The sequence below is a fragment of the Oncorhynchus tshawytscha genome, linkage group LG04 (assembly GCF_018296145.1).
Source record: "Oncorhynchus tshawytscha isolate Ot180627B linkage group LG04, Otsh_v2.0, whole genome shotgun sequence".
Lineage (NCBI taxonomy): Eukaryota > Metazoa > Chordata > Actinopteri > Salmoniformes > Salmonidae > Oncorhynchus > Oncorhynchus tshawytscha.
The window spans coordinates 66,374,216-66,388,420 of NC_056432.1; the positions used below are offsets into that span (position 1 = coordinate 66,374,216).

The 14,205-nt window shown below is 41.3% G+C and overlaps 2 protein-coding genes across 8 annotated transcripts in view; one reads left to right on the forward strand and one right to left on the reverse strand.

Moving 5' to 3' along the window:
* Positions 1–1,962: 1,962 nt before the first annotated feature.
* Positions 1,963–7,581, forward strand: LOC112237514. 7 transcript variants are annotated; one of them, XR_006083293.1, is made up of 6 exons: positions 1,968–2,134; positions 3,836–4,020; positions 4,118–4,187; positions 4,351–4,501; positions 5,128–7,269; positions 7,342–7,581. XR_006083293.1 is itself a non-coding variant. In XM_024406128.2 (5 exons), the coding sequence occupies exons 2-5, from the start codon at positions 3,855–3,857 to the stop codon at positions 6,292–6,294; spliced, it is 1,548 nt and encodes a 515-aa protein (XP_024261896.1). In that variant the 5' UTR covers positions 1,963–2,134; positions 3,836–3,854; the 3' UTR covers positions 6,295–7,581. The 7 variants fall into 7 exon arrangements, 5 of the variants coding, with proteins under 5 accessions (XP_024261896.1, XP_024261895.1, XP_042177037.1 ...); XR_006083294.1 differs by having other exon boundaries at positions 5,128–6,865; positions 7,054–7,581; XM_024406128.2 differs by having other exon boundaries at positions 1,963–2,134; positions 5,134–7,581.
* A 2,220-nt stretch (positions 7,582–9,801) lies between these two features.
* The window catches only part of gse1b (Gse1 coiled-coil protein b), a 445,489-nt gene continuing 441,085 nt past the window's right edge, over positions 9,802–14,205 (reverse strand). The window contains exons 16-17 of the mRNA XM_042321104.1: positions 12,998–13,101; positions 9,802–12,546 (exon numbers count right to left, since the gene is read on the reverse strand). Coding sequence (XP_042177038.1) covers positions 12,406–12,546; positions 12,998–13,101 — 245 coding nt within the window. The 3' untranslated portion in view covers positions 9,802–12,405. The remainder of the gene's footprint in view (positions 12,547–12,997; positions 13,102–14,205) is intronic.

Genomic DNA, 14,205 nt, shown 5'->3' on the forward strand with positions numbered 1-14,205 from the left:
CTGTTTAGAGGGACCTCCTGTGGTGCCATTCCATAGAACTATTTAGAGGGGCCTCCTGTGATACCATTCCATAGAACTGTTTAGAGGGACCTCCTGTGGTGCCATTCCATAGAACTATTTAGAGGGGCCTCCTGTGATACCATTCCATAGAACTGTTTAGAGGGACCTCCTGTGATACCATTCCATAGAACTGTTTAGAGGGACCTCCTGTGGTACCATTCCATAGAACTATTTAGAGGGGCCTCCTGTGATACCATTCCATAGAACTGTTTAGAGGGGCCTCCTGTGATACCATTCCACAGAACTGTTTAGAGGGACCTCCTGTGGTGCCATTCCATAGAACTATTTAGAGGGGCCTCCTGTGATACCATTCCATAGAACTGTTTAGAGGGACCTCCTGTGATACCATTCCATAGAACTGTTTAGAGGGACCTCCTGTGGTACCACTCCCAATAATGCAGTAATCTCTCCAGTATCTTAGAAAACATCAAAAATTGATATCCAGAGATCTGTTAATTTCAGGCATATCCAAAACATGTGTAATAAAGTAGCAGGAGCCTGCTTACATTGATCACAAGTGGGATTATTTCTGGTCTAATCTTGGATCATCATTTGACCAATGGGGCTGGCTAAGATTGTTGACAACATGTACACTATTCTTCATCTCCAATGTTTATTGCAAACATAAATACATTTACACAATGAGCACTTGTTGTCTCTCAAATACATTTTTACAGTTGTTGGTTAGCTAGCTAGCAAATGTTTTGCCATATTAGCATAGATGTGGCAACAGTCAAAACACCTCAAAACAAGTTATGGTATCAAGAACAAGATAAAACTAGCTGAAACGCGACACCTACGATTCCCCACAAGGCAACTTCTTGTCATTGTTGCGAACAATCAGGCAACAACACATGGACTTCTGCCCCATTGAAGCGTGCACATCGTTTTCGTGACAATGTCAGCTAACCTTATATCGACACAGGGCTAGAGCCAGATGCAGACACAGGAGGCAGATGGTTCGAGTCTCTGATGTTTATTGAAATAAAAGGGGCAGGCAATAGGCAGGTCAGGACAGGCAGAAGTTCATAAACCAGGTTAGAGTCTGAAAGTTACAGTGGGGGCAGGCAGGCTCGAGGTCAAGGCAGGGTGAACGGTCAGGCAGGCGGGCTCAGTGTCAGGGCAGGCGGAACGGGTCAGAACCGGGAAGGCTAGAAAAACAGAGACTTGGAAAACAGGACCATGGAAAAACACGCTGGTAAGCTTGACAAGACAAGACAAACTGGTAACAGAGGGGGGTGGAGACAAGCACAAAGACAGGTGAAACAGGTCAGGGTGTGCCAAACCTGGCTATAGAGATATCTGTAGGCCTACACTACAGCCTCATTAAAACTAAATGTATTCATTAAAATAACCAGTCACACTTTACTGTATTTTTTTCCACAAATGCATGTACTACAGTTACGTATGAAGACAGGCTACTGTGTAATGAGGTATGATGTTTTGGTAATAGGAAGTACCAAGAACGAGAAGTAGAACCTTCTCTTAGAGAGCAAACTGAACGATAATTTATAGCTAATGCTATCTGGCTATGGGATACTCCTCTTTCAAGTAAAAGGCCCTTTGTGAAGTTTCTAAGATCTGTGGTTCATCATTCTGAGTTGAGAAGGGTGTATCTTGGCTATAAAAGATGAAGTATTCTATTGTAAGGACTCTCAGAATTTATTTATAGACACTGAATTGATCTGAGAGTCACAGGGCTATGGTGAAGTTCATATTATTAAAATATAAAGTTTAAGTATAACTCTGACTTGTGTGTGGTTTATAAACTCTCTTTATTTAGTAATACAGGAAATTACCACGACAGATGACTGCAGGGAAGGCTATACAGTATGCCTCTCCCTCTCAGATGCTTCCCTCCACCTATTACAAAAGGAGCAGAACATGTAGATAACTTCCTTCTTCAGAGGTATAAGAGGCCACATCCTATTCTGGGCTTCATAAAGAGGAACCTTCAACAGCTCACATACAGAGCTTCTGCCTCAAAGGACCACTCATTGAAGCAGAAATAAAAAAGGAATATAAAGACAGGGGAGTGATCAGAAGACGAATAGTGGGTCAGACTTTGTTTCAGGTTTGATTGTATATTTACGTATTTGTCTAAATTGACAGGATTGACTATCAGAAACAGGGAATATAGGCCTATATGACAACTTAGCGAAGTATTTTTATTATGTAATTCTATTGACACTAAAGGACTAGGGTGGGGATTCAGTACAAGACTCGAGTGTAAATTGCCTTTAAATTACCTTTACTGTAAATGATCAACTCAACTACCTTGCTATGCAATTGGGAAAATGCAATGTTAATAAAATGTTAGTGTTATTACAGCGGCATAAGTGTTAACAGTAATATTAACAAAACTAAATATAAGACTAAGTATCTACGGGAATATCTAAACACGGCCTTGTTGAATCGACTACAGCCAAGGTACCAGTAGGTGGAAAATAATGTTAATTTGTATTTGATGAAAATATCCCTTTAGTTGGTATGATGTGTATGTTTGAAACTTATTTGTATTTGAGCTCAAGCAGTAGAAAATGTTAAGTGCCGGTACTCAGCTCTGGTGAGCTCCTACACAAGTCAAGCACTGTGAATTTTGACAGTGGAACTACATTTTACATTTTGGATATACAGTGCCTCTAGAAAGTCTACAACCCCCTTGGATTTATTCAAATTTGATTGCGTTACAAAGTGGGATTAAAATGGATTTGATTGCCATTTTTTTGTCAATGAGCCACACTAAATATTCTGTAAAGACAAAGTGGAAAAATTCTAACATTTTTTGAAGATTCATGAAAATGTTATAACTAAAATATAGTAGTTTCATAAGAGGGGCTAGATACATAAAATGCTTTTATTTCTAAATGGAAAAACAGATACAGTGCATTCAGAAAGTATTCAGACCCCTTGACTTTTCCACATTTTGTTACATTACATCCTTATTCTAAATTGATAAAAAAAAATTATTTACTGTGTGTAGATTGATGAGGGAAAAAACCCATTTAATCCATTTTAGAATAATACCCCATAATGACAAAGCAAAAACAGTTGTTTTTTTGTGTGCAAATGTATTAAAAATAAATAACGGAAATATCACATTTACATATGTACTCAGACCGTTTACTCAGTACTTTGTTAAACTACCGCCTCAAGTCTTCTTGAGTATGACGCTACAAGCTTGGCACACCTGTATTTGGGGAGTTTCTCCCATTCATCTCTACAGATCCTCTCAAGTTCCGTCGGGTGTTTTCTTGCGAACATATCCGAAAAGGAAGATGGGTCTCTAATGAAATATTCAACATGGTGGAGGAATGTTGGTGACCTGCAACACAACACAAGTCCCACAGGGAAACTACTGGGGTAGATTGCTGAGAACATCAACAGATATGTATTTTTAGATAGGCCTAATCTCATCTCCGTCTTTAGAGGCATTAGGAAAAACCTTCATCTGAATCATTTTGTTGCACTAAGAAACAAGGAAATAGTGAATGCGTTGATCGATATCTTCATCAAATGTGGTATGCTATTCTAAGCTCTAGTATATTCTCTATCAACATTCAAGTATCAATGAAGCATGGATGGATTTATAAAATGTCAATAGCCAGTAATGAAATGAGAATCCATTCTCGGTAACAGGACAGTGCAAAAAAATATGACTATTTACAATTATTTAGCAAATTAAGAAGAAGATTTATGAAATGGAGATGTATTGCACATATCATTTGATTTGAAATAGATCCTTTCCTCCTCTGAGTCTTGTGCTTTCATACAGTAGGTCTGTCTGAGACATCATGGAGGGTAACAACAGAAAACAGAGAGAAAGATTAGAAGAAAGATCCCCAGAGACGTCTCCTATGACGGTTCCGGTAACCCAGCCACGCTCCTCAATGTTCTCCTGCTGTTTGGGGATGGCATCTGATGAACCTGTAGGCGACCCAGCTAGTAATGTAACACAAGGTTAGAAGAGAATGGTTTATCACTACACATTCAATCTAACTAACTCTACCTCTTTCCCAAAATGCTCTGTCTCTGAAAAGCCTGTTTCTCCCCTCAGGCTCTATTATGAAGCAGCCCACCAGACAGTCTTATGTCAACAACCCAGACACCAGCGGACGCATAATACGGTAGGGAGAAAATGACTCATGAAGGATGTTTTGGAGGAAAACATTTGGGTGATGGGGGTGACACAGTCCTCTCAAAGTACGTTTTCCTATTACTGGTAGCTATGTTATAACTTGTTCTAACTTTTTTTTTTAAACCATGATTTATTTCCGTTTTGTTCTGCAGATTGGAGAATACTGAGCTGCAAATGTTTCCCACTGGTGCCATGAGGTCGAACAACACCCCACAACCAGGGCAACCAGAGCCTTCTAATAAGATGAAGAATAAAAGAGGGGACCAAGATGGAAGGAAGGAGCTCAACCAGGGGTCCAGTCAGGTGAGCCAACAACAGTGTCATTGTAATAGAAAAACATCAGGGATCAAATATATGAAATACAGTGAGAGGTCAATGATCTTCAGAGTTTAAATCGGTCCTCTCCAAGGGATACTGCAAATTTCTAACAGTGACCTTTTGTAAGGTACTGGGTGTCGTGAGTGTGAAGTCAGACGCAGGAAAACAGAGAGTTCAATATAGTGCTCTTTTAATGCACACACGGTGAACCACGGCCACCCCACTAAACACTGGGTGCTCACAACAAAAATGCCCCAGACACGGGGAACGAAACAGTCCAGCACTATATACGAACATAAACCAACACATTCTTCTGTAACAAACACCAGGGTTACAATAATCAATCCCGCACAAAGAAACGGAAAAGGACCGGCTGACTAATAAAGCCCAACTAATTACAACCAACTCTAAACAGGTGTAATCAATAAACACATAAGGAGGGGGAGGAAAGAATCAGTGGCAGCTAGTAGACCGGCGACGACGACCGCCGAGCGCCACCCGAACGGAAAGGGGAGCCACCTTCGGTCAGAGTCGTGACTTCTTTAACCAAAAGTATTATCATTTTCTAACCTTACATGGTTTGTTTTTGTTGTTTCTCCTGACAAACCCAGAAGCAGAACCAGGATCAAAAGATCAAGTTTCTGATCAATGTGCCCATGAGGGTCCCACTACTTAACAACAACCGACTGGACCAAATCCAGTCACAGGTTCAAAGGTTACTGAAGTTGTTGGAGGATACAGGATTTAAGGAGGAAGATGAGGAGCACCTGAAAGATGTGGCCATCATCATTGGCCTCAATGGCAAAGATTCTCCTGAGCTCAGGGGACAGCTGACAATGCTGATGAACATGGAGGAGAATACGGTATTGAAGTTTAAAAAGATTTCATTTACCTGGGGACCCAATGGTAACATTAAATATGTAGACAGTATAAATAAAATAAAAGGTATACCATATACGGATATCAGAGAATATCTAAAAGATCATGAAGAAACTAAACAGCTTGTTAGAGAGTTGAGAGGAGAGGATCCTGACGCTCTGATCTATTTCAGTTTTATTGACGCTGATACTGTAAACTTTAACCAAGTTTACAGCTCTTATTTAGAGATAGTCAGAAAGCACTCTAACACTCACTCTGGCATCCCCCCAACGGTGATGTCAACAGGCTATGAGTTTCCGGACAGGGCTTTTAAGAGGCCAAGCCAGGTTGACAGAGCAATTCGAGTTGAGACAGCAAAACACTTTCCTCTAGGCACATACTATCCAGAGCCCAACTTCTGTGTTTTACTCCTAAAGGGGGAGGACACACTAACAGAGAGCTTTCTTGGAAAAGACAAAACAATGGAGTCGCCAAAAATTATCAAAAAAGTTAAGGAGCGTGAACAATTCACAGCAGTCTTTACCGCTGACAATCCCATAATTACCTCTGTTCCAGCAAGGTGTCAAATAAATAAGGATGGCCTGACAACTGCTCAATCACATTTTAATCCTAGAGTTTGGGCAACAAGTGCATACATCCATGGTGAGATAAAGAGTGAACTAAAGGGCCAAGGAAGTTTTGGTAAAACAAGACGATTATTGATGGAACTGTTGACTTGTCCAGATGAGAAATTTGAGGACAAGTGTAAAGAACTTCCTGTGGTAAATGATGATGCATTTCTGAGCCTGTGTAAGGCAGCTGGTGAGGTCCGAGAATACAGAAAGAAAGTGAGGGGGTATGCGAACCAACAGGATAAGAGGAGTCCGGCAGAGAGCAGAGCAAAACAACCAGAGATGTAACGCATACCAATTCATGGCACTTCTAAAGCCTAGACTTATGTTGACATAAAAATCTGTAGCCTTACTTTTGTTACGACTTTTATTTTGCCGTAATGTATTGAGACACTGTTTGTAGCCTGGGGACTTTTATTTTGAAAGCGATAATATTCCCAGAGGCACCTTTGAGAGAGTGTGGAGAAAAAGACACAGAGTGGATGTTGATGACTGCGTGGCTGTATGTCTTGGTCCAGAGTAATTCAACTACACGTAACAGTTTTCCTTTGTAGCCCGTGTGTTATTTTTACTGCCAATCCACAAGTCCTCTGTTGGAGGTAGTGTTTAATACCTAAAAGTAGAAATAAGAGTTATTCCACAAGTCCTCTGTTGGAGGTAGTGTTTAATACCTACAAGTAGAAGTAAGAGTTATTCCACAAGTCCTCTGTTGGAGGTAGTGTTTAATACCTACAAGTTAAAATAAGAGTTATACAAATCTATCCAATCCACAAGTCCTCTGTTGGAGGTAGTGTTTAATACCTACAAGTTAAAATAAGAGTTATACAAATCTATCCAATCCACAAGTCCTCTGTTGGAGGTAGTGTTTAATACCTACAAGTAGAAATAAGAGTTATACAAATCTATCCAATCCACAAGTCCTCTGTTGGAGGTCGTGTTTAATACCTACAAGTAGAAATAAGAATTATTCCACAAGTCCTCTGTTGGAGGTAGTGTTTAATACCTACAAGTAGAAGTAAGAGTTATTCCACAAGTCCTCTGTTGGAGGTAGTGTTTAATACCTACAAGTTAAAATAAGAGTTATACAAATCTATCCAATCCACAAGTCCTCTGTTGGAGGTAGTGTTTAATACCTACAAGTTAAAATAAGAGTTATACAAATCTATCCAATCCACAAGTCCTCTGTTGGAGGTAGTGTTTAATACCTACAAGCAGAAATAAGGGTTATACAAATCTATCCAATCCACAAGTCCTCTGTTGGAGGTAGTGTTTAATACCTACAAGTAGAAATAAGAGTTATACAAATCTATCCAATCCACAAGTCCTCTGTTGGAGGTCGTGTTTAATACCTACAAGTAGAAATAAGAGTTATTCCACAAGACCTCTGTTGGAGGTCGTGTTTAATACCTACAAGTAGAAGTAAGAGTTATTCCACAAGTCCTCTGTTGGAGGTAGTGTTTAATACCTACAAGTAGAAATAAGGGTTATACAAATCTATCCAATCCACAAGTCCTCTGTTGGAGGTAGTGTTTAATACCTACAAGTAGAAATAAGAGTTATACAAATCTATCCAATCCACAAGTCCTCTGTTGGAGGTAGTGTTTAATACCTACAAGTAGAAATAAGAGTTATTCCACAAGTCCTCTGTTGGAGGTAGTGTTTAATACCTACAAGTAGAAATAAGAGTTATACAAATCTATCCAATCCACAAGTCCTCTGTTGGAGGTAGTGTTTAATACCTACAAGCAGAAATAAGGGTTATACAAATCTATCCAATCCACAAGTCCTCTGTTGGAGGTAATGTTTAATACCTACAAGTAGAAATAAGAGTTATACAAATCTATCCAATCCAGAATAAGAATGTCATTTCCAAACAAGACATAAACTCAAATGTTGCTAAATGACCTGGATGAATCTCTAGTCGTACACAACTATGGGTGTAACCATTTGTGCCAGAATACTCACCAGACATCAGCTTTAATGGTGTAGAGGTGAGGAGTGAAATACAGTATAAAACAATTAGGAATTGACGGGTATAATAAGTTATTCATGAAACAAAGGTTAAATCACTTACAGTTACAATAAGTGCCATGGAAGTTTAATGACCACAGTCAGGACATCTGTTTAATGTCCCATCTGAAAGGCTGCACCTAATGCAGGGCAATGTCCCTGTCACTGCCCCTGGGCATTGGGAACTCCTTAGACCAGAGGGAAGAGTGCCCCCTACTGGCCCTCCAACACCACTTCCAGCCTACTGTATACATATTAGTTGTGTCCTATATAATTGCTCCATTCAACACATAGCACTAAAGAGCGATTGAAACACACTACAGTGTGATTGAAATGTACATTTCCAATTGAGTGGATATATGCAGCCTTTACCGTGAACACAGTCTCCACAAACATGGGAACATGGCTGTTTTCCATTTGAACATGCATGTAGGGTAGATAGGGTTTGATGGAGGAGTAGAGACACTTGTCTGACTGTGACTGCATGACTGCTCTTCAGGCTGTGATGAGATTCATATGTACTTTATCACTGAATACTTTGTTGTGAACCTTTTCGTTTTAATCATAAGTAATATTAATAAAGAGTTGTTGATATAATACAGTGATATATAGCATGAATGGAAAACACCTTTTAGTTTGAACTAATCATAATGCCAGGCCAGAACTAACCATTTTATAAAACTATAGAAAGATATCCTATGTAATGGTAACACTTGTGGTTAAGTACTGTAACAATATGTACCTACACTGTCATTTTATAACCATCACATGTATGTTCTAACTATCATTATAACCATCACATGTATGTTCTATCATTATTGTCACGCCCTGGTCTTAGTATTTTGTGTTTTTCTTATTTATTTGGTCAGGCCAGGGTGTGACATGGGTTTATTTTGTGTTGTGTTTATGTATAGGGTTTTTTTCGTAGGTATTGGGATTGTGGCTGAGTAGGGGTGTCTAGCATAGTCTATGGCTGCCTGAGGCGGTTCTCAATCAGAGTCAGGTGATTCTCGTTGTCTCTGATTGGGAACCATATTTAGGTAGCCTGGGTTTCACTGTGTGTTTTGTGGGTGATTGTTCCTGTCTCAGTGTGTTGGTATTCACCAGACAGGCTGTATAGGTTTTCACATTTCCGTTTGTTGTTTTTGTATTGTTCGTTTTCATCGTTATTAAAGATGTCTCGATTTAACCACGCTGCATTTTGGTCCGACTCTCCTTCGACGGAAGCCGTAACAATTATAACCATCACATGTATGTTCTAACTATCATTATAACCATCACATGTAGGTTCTATCATTATAACCATCACATGTATGTTCTATCATTATAACCATCACATGTATGTTCTATCATTATAACCATCACATGTATGTTCTATCATTATAACCATCACATGTATGTTCTATCATTATAACCATCACATGCATGTTCTAACTATCATTATAACCATCACATGTATGTTCTATCATTATAACCATCACATGTATGTTCTAACTATCATTATAACCATCACATATTATGATCAGTAATCACATAATTAAGTTTTGACATTTGATTTGATGATTTCACTATATGTGTCTATGTCAGTTTTTGCCTGCCTCATAATAAACAGATGGTAAATCCAATGTAGTAGAAACACTTCATTGACAACCCCCATCTCTTATCAGATGCACTCTCACTCTCACTGTTAAACAAACATCAATGTTCCAATTTTACTCAGACACTGAAAATAGATGGTGAACCTGCAGGAAGAAATGGTGCCAAGAGAAGACTTGACTATTCAAGTACATTTTTCAAATATTTTATTTTATTTTTTGTCTGAAATTACAGCAATATATTCATAAATACCTAATTACTACATTCAACAAATAATATATTACATTACAATTAATTCAAACAAGTACATTTTAAAATCAGAGTTTCACAGCATCTAGAGTCTAGACATCCTCCATAGAGTCAGGGGGCTATTGCGTGTGCATGGTAGAGTAATGAGGCTCTGGGGAAGGGCCTAACGTCCTCCCGCTAACTCATTGGCTGCTCAACTCAGTGGTAGCGCTTGCTGTCTGATTGACAGGTGGTGCTCCTATTGTAGCTCTGCTCTGTAAACATGCTTCAGCCTCCCTAACTAGGTGTTCCTCTGAAAGCTCACCAGGAGTGGAGCAAAGAGGGATGTAGGGACCAGACCTGCAGCCACCCTCCCCTCCCTGTCATCTCACATCCACAGCATCAGACCGGAGTTCAAACAGAACCCCTTTAGGACTACATACTCAAAGCCTTGTCAAGTCTGACTGAGCACTACAATACCCACGCTGCATTGCGATCTATGCTGCCGGAGGTCCTCTTGTAAGGCTAAACGTTTTATTTTACACATTTTATTTACCGGCCAGACACTCCCACAGAAGGAAGGTAGGGGAACAGAGAGACTGGGGAACAGGGGTACTGAGGCACAGGAGACAGCTATGGCCAGCAGCAAGGTGGACTGATGTAGGCATGAAAACACACACTATAGATGCACAGTGCAGAGCAGGACAATAATTCAAGTACTTGGCAAAAGAGAACCTTTCATTGACTTTGGATTTGAGGGCCCTCAAGTGGAGAAAAAAATGGTCCATTATCCAATTGTTGGCAAGGGCTTTGACATTTATAATAAGTGGGATCAATGTAGTAATATAACACGTTTTGAAGTGGGTTGGCCATTTAAATTCAGGGAGTTAGCTTAATTACTCTATTTTGAGGTTTAAAAAAGCCTCATGATATTTTATGAGAGGGAGGGCTACTTTTTGGCACTATTTCCTTTTATGGCAAACACAAAGGAGAAGAATCTCACAAGATCTCCCTCGGTGCATTGTCACATGGTACTGTCTGCATTGTTTCCTCTCTCTGGGTTTAGTGATGATATGAATGTCTCATTATAATGGGTGTTGTGTCCCTTGTGCTTAATGATAAGGCCCAGAGAGATGGGTCTAGTTATCAGACAACAGTTCTACTAAGGGCTCATCCCTGGACTAGGGCTGAAGGGGAATATATATATATATGTGTGTGTGTGTGTGTGTGTGAGAGAGAGAAATAAAGGATGACATTGTAACTGTAGCTGTCACTCACTCTTTCCAATGGGTAACTACTAACACAGGGAGAGTGGTAAAACACGCTGTTCCTGACAGGAGGGGTTCTGTGTGGGGCTGGTGTTCTGATGGAGTGCATGGATCTGGGAGGCCTGTGGGGCCTGGAGTTAGGTCTTACCCCCATCTCAGTGAGCCTTACGGGGCCTGGAGGCCAGGGGAGGGAGGGCTGTGGCTGGAGCTCAGGCTGCTGCTACGGCAGCACACATTGCTGGGTCAAAGGGGAAGAGGAGAAGAGGAGCATGTTCTCTCTCTCCATTTCTCCTTCAATCTACACCTCTGAACAGGGCAGTCCTGACCAGCAGCAGAACAAACACTAAAAGCAAAGCTTTCTGTTTCACCCAAAAAAGCATGAACATATAAAAAAATGGCAGGCTTATTTTCTTCTTCTTAAAAGAACAATGATTAAAGTAATAAAAACATACAAAATTATTTTTCGTCATAATAGTATTTACAATACAAGGCTGAAGCACCTTTTAAATTCTTATTCTCATCTCGAAATAAAACATTTCCTTTATTCATGCCAAAATGTGCATTTTGTAAGTTCTTCCCTAATTTGAACAGTTCTTTGTCGTAACACAGTACCACCAGGTAGTTCTTCAGGTCTTTCTCTTTAAGTGCATTTCATGTTTGAAAGCTGGCCTGACCTGCCACCAGGAGAGATGCTGGGAGGTTCAGTCCTGTCCGATTGGCCAGAGGTAGGGGCATTGGATTGGTGGTAGATGGCGCTCTGTCACGTGACCACACCCATTCCAGGGCTGACCTGCTCTCCGATTGCAGGATTGTCCGTGTGGGCGTGGCTGTGAGGGGAGCCTAGGATGGGTCTGGGACAGCAATGCAAGAGAGTAACTGGTGCCTGCTGAAGAGAATGGTGTGAGTGTCTGCCTCTTTGTATGTTTGTGTGTGTGTTGACCATACCGTCCTAGAGCTTTGCACCATGTGTGACGTGCCCGTTGCACCCTCTGACCCCAGGGTCAGCACAGACCACTGGCTGGTGGCACCGTCCCTGGCAGGCTGGCAGCAGCCCCAGTCAGTGCTTCACTGCTTGGCCCTGCTGCCCCATCCATCTATCAATTAATCCTTTATCCCTCTCTTGTGGAGCTGTCCATCCCTCTCTCCTGTGGAGCTGTCCATCCCTCTCTCCTGTGGAGCTGTCCATCCCTCTCTCCTGTGGAGCTGTCCATCCGGGTCCAGTTCCAGGCTGGGTCATAAAAATAAACTCTGTTTGGGCGGGGAGGGATGGGGCCGGGCCTGGGGGTCAGTGGAGCTGTCACCTAGGGGGGTAACCCTTATAGTGCCCTCCCCTGGCCCAGTGGGGCTGCGGCAGCGTCAGACACTTCCTGAAGTGCTCCAACTCGGCCTGTAACTTCTCCCTCTCCACCGCCAGCTTCTGTCTCTGAGACATCAACTCCTATAAAGAGAGAAGAAGGGAGAGAGAGAGAGAGAGAGAGAGAGAGAGAGAGAGAGAGAGAGAGAGATATAGAGAGAGAGATAGATAGAGAGAGAGAGAGAGAGAGAGAGAGAGAGAGAGAGAGAGAGAGATAGAGAGATAGATAGAGAGAGAGAGAGAGAGAGAGAGAGAGAGAGAGAAAAGGGAGAGAGGGAGGAGGAGTAGAGTCAATAAAACCACATTAACAAAATGTAACAACTCCATAAAGAGAAAGTAACAAAAACGCACACACAGACACAGACACAGACACAGACACACACACACATTTACTTAGAATTCTGTGGCATTATTCAATATTATTGTACAGTATGAAGACTACAATTGAACATAGCTGATTAAAATAGAAATCATATTTTCTCCAAACGATTTAAAGGAAGCTCAGTGATGATAGATGTAGCAGACAGGGTCTTACCCCCATGCTGTGGGAGAGCTGCTCTGCTGTCAGGCTCAGGTTGTAGTGCTGGTTCTCCAGTCTCCGACACTGGCTCTGCAGCACCTGGCGCTCCACACCTTGCTCTGGAAGAGGGAGGGAGGACAGGGGAAGGCAGGGGAAGAGAAGGAGTGGAGTGGAGAAGGAGGAGGAGAGGATAGAGGCAGAGGAGGAGAAGGAGGGGAGTGGAGAAGGAGAAGGAGAAGGAGGGGAGTGGAGAAGGAGAAGGAGGGGAGTGGAGAAGGAGGAGGAGAGGATGGAGGCAGGGGAAGAGAAGGAGTGGAGTGGAGAAGGAGGAGGAGAGGATAGAGGCAGAGGAGGAGAAGGAGGGGAGTGGAGAAGGAGAAGGAGGGGAGTGGAGAAGGAGGAGGAGAGGATGGAGGCAGAGGAGGAGAGGGAGAGAGGAAGGAGAAGATAATAACAATGAGCCTGAGGGATGTGACCTGGGTTCTCATTAGCATCCATGCTAACACTCCCTGCCTGTCTGTCTCCCCATGTACCAATAACCAGAGAGCAGCACACAGCTAGAGCTACAACAGACCATACTGCCTCAGGCAAGCAGCATAGCACACAACTCACTACACAACTCATTACAGATAGTGTGTGTATGTATGTTTGACTGTTTACATCCTATTTGTTGGACCAACAGAGAGTAGTAGAAAAGGATAAATACTACCCTCTAGTGTTGGGAATACGCTACAACTACTCTTAACCAAAGTCATAAATGTTCATTGGTCTCCAGATTTCAACCATACATGAATCATTCTAAAACCAAGGACAATAGACATTAAAGGTCCCATGCAGCCATTTTTATCTCAATATCAAATCATTTCTGGGTAACAATTAAGTACCTTTTTGTGATTGTTTTCAATTAAAATGGTCAACAACAAAAAATATTAGTGCTCTATATAATATTAGTGCTCTATATAATATTAGTGCTCTATATAATATTAGTGCTCTAAGTGGGAAGGGGAAAACTGAAAACTATATTTTATTGGCAGAGAGGTTTGGAACTCTCTTTCTTAATGGGTCTATTAACTAAATCCCTGCCTGGTGATGTCACCAGGCAGGACAAAACTTCACCCCACTAAAACAGCCCCCAAAAAATAATAATAACAATAATATATGTATATTTTTTAAAATTACAGGCTGAAATGATGTTTTGACTCCACTGGGCCTTTAAATAAACA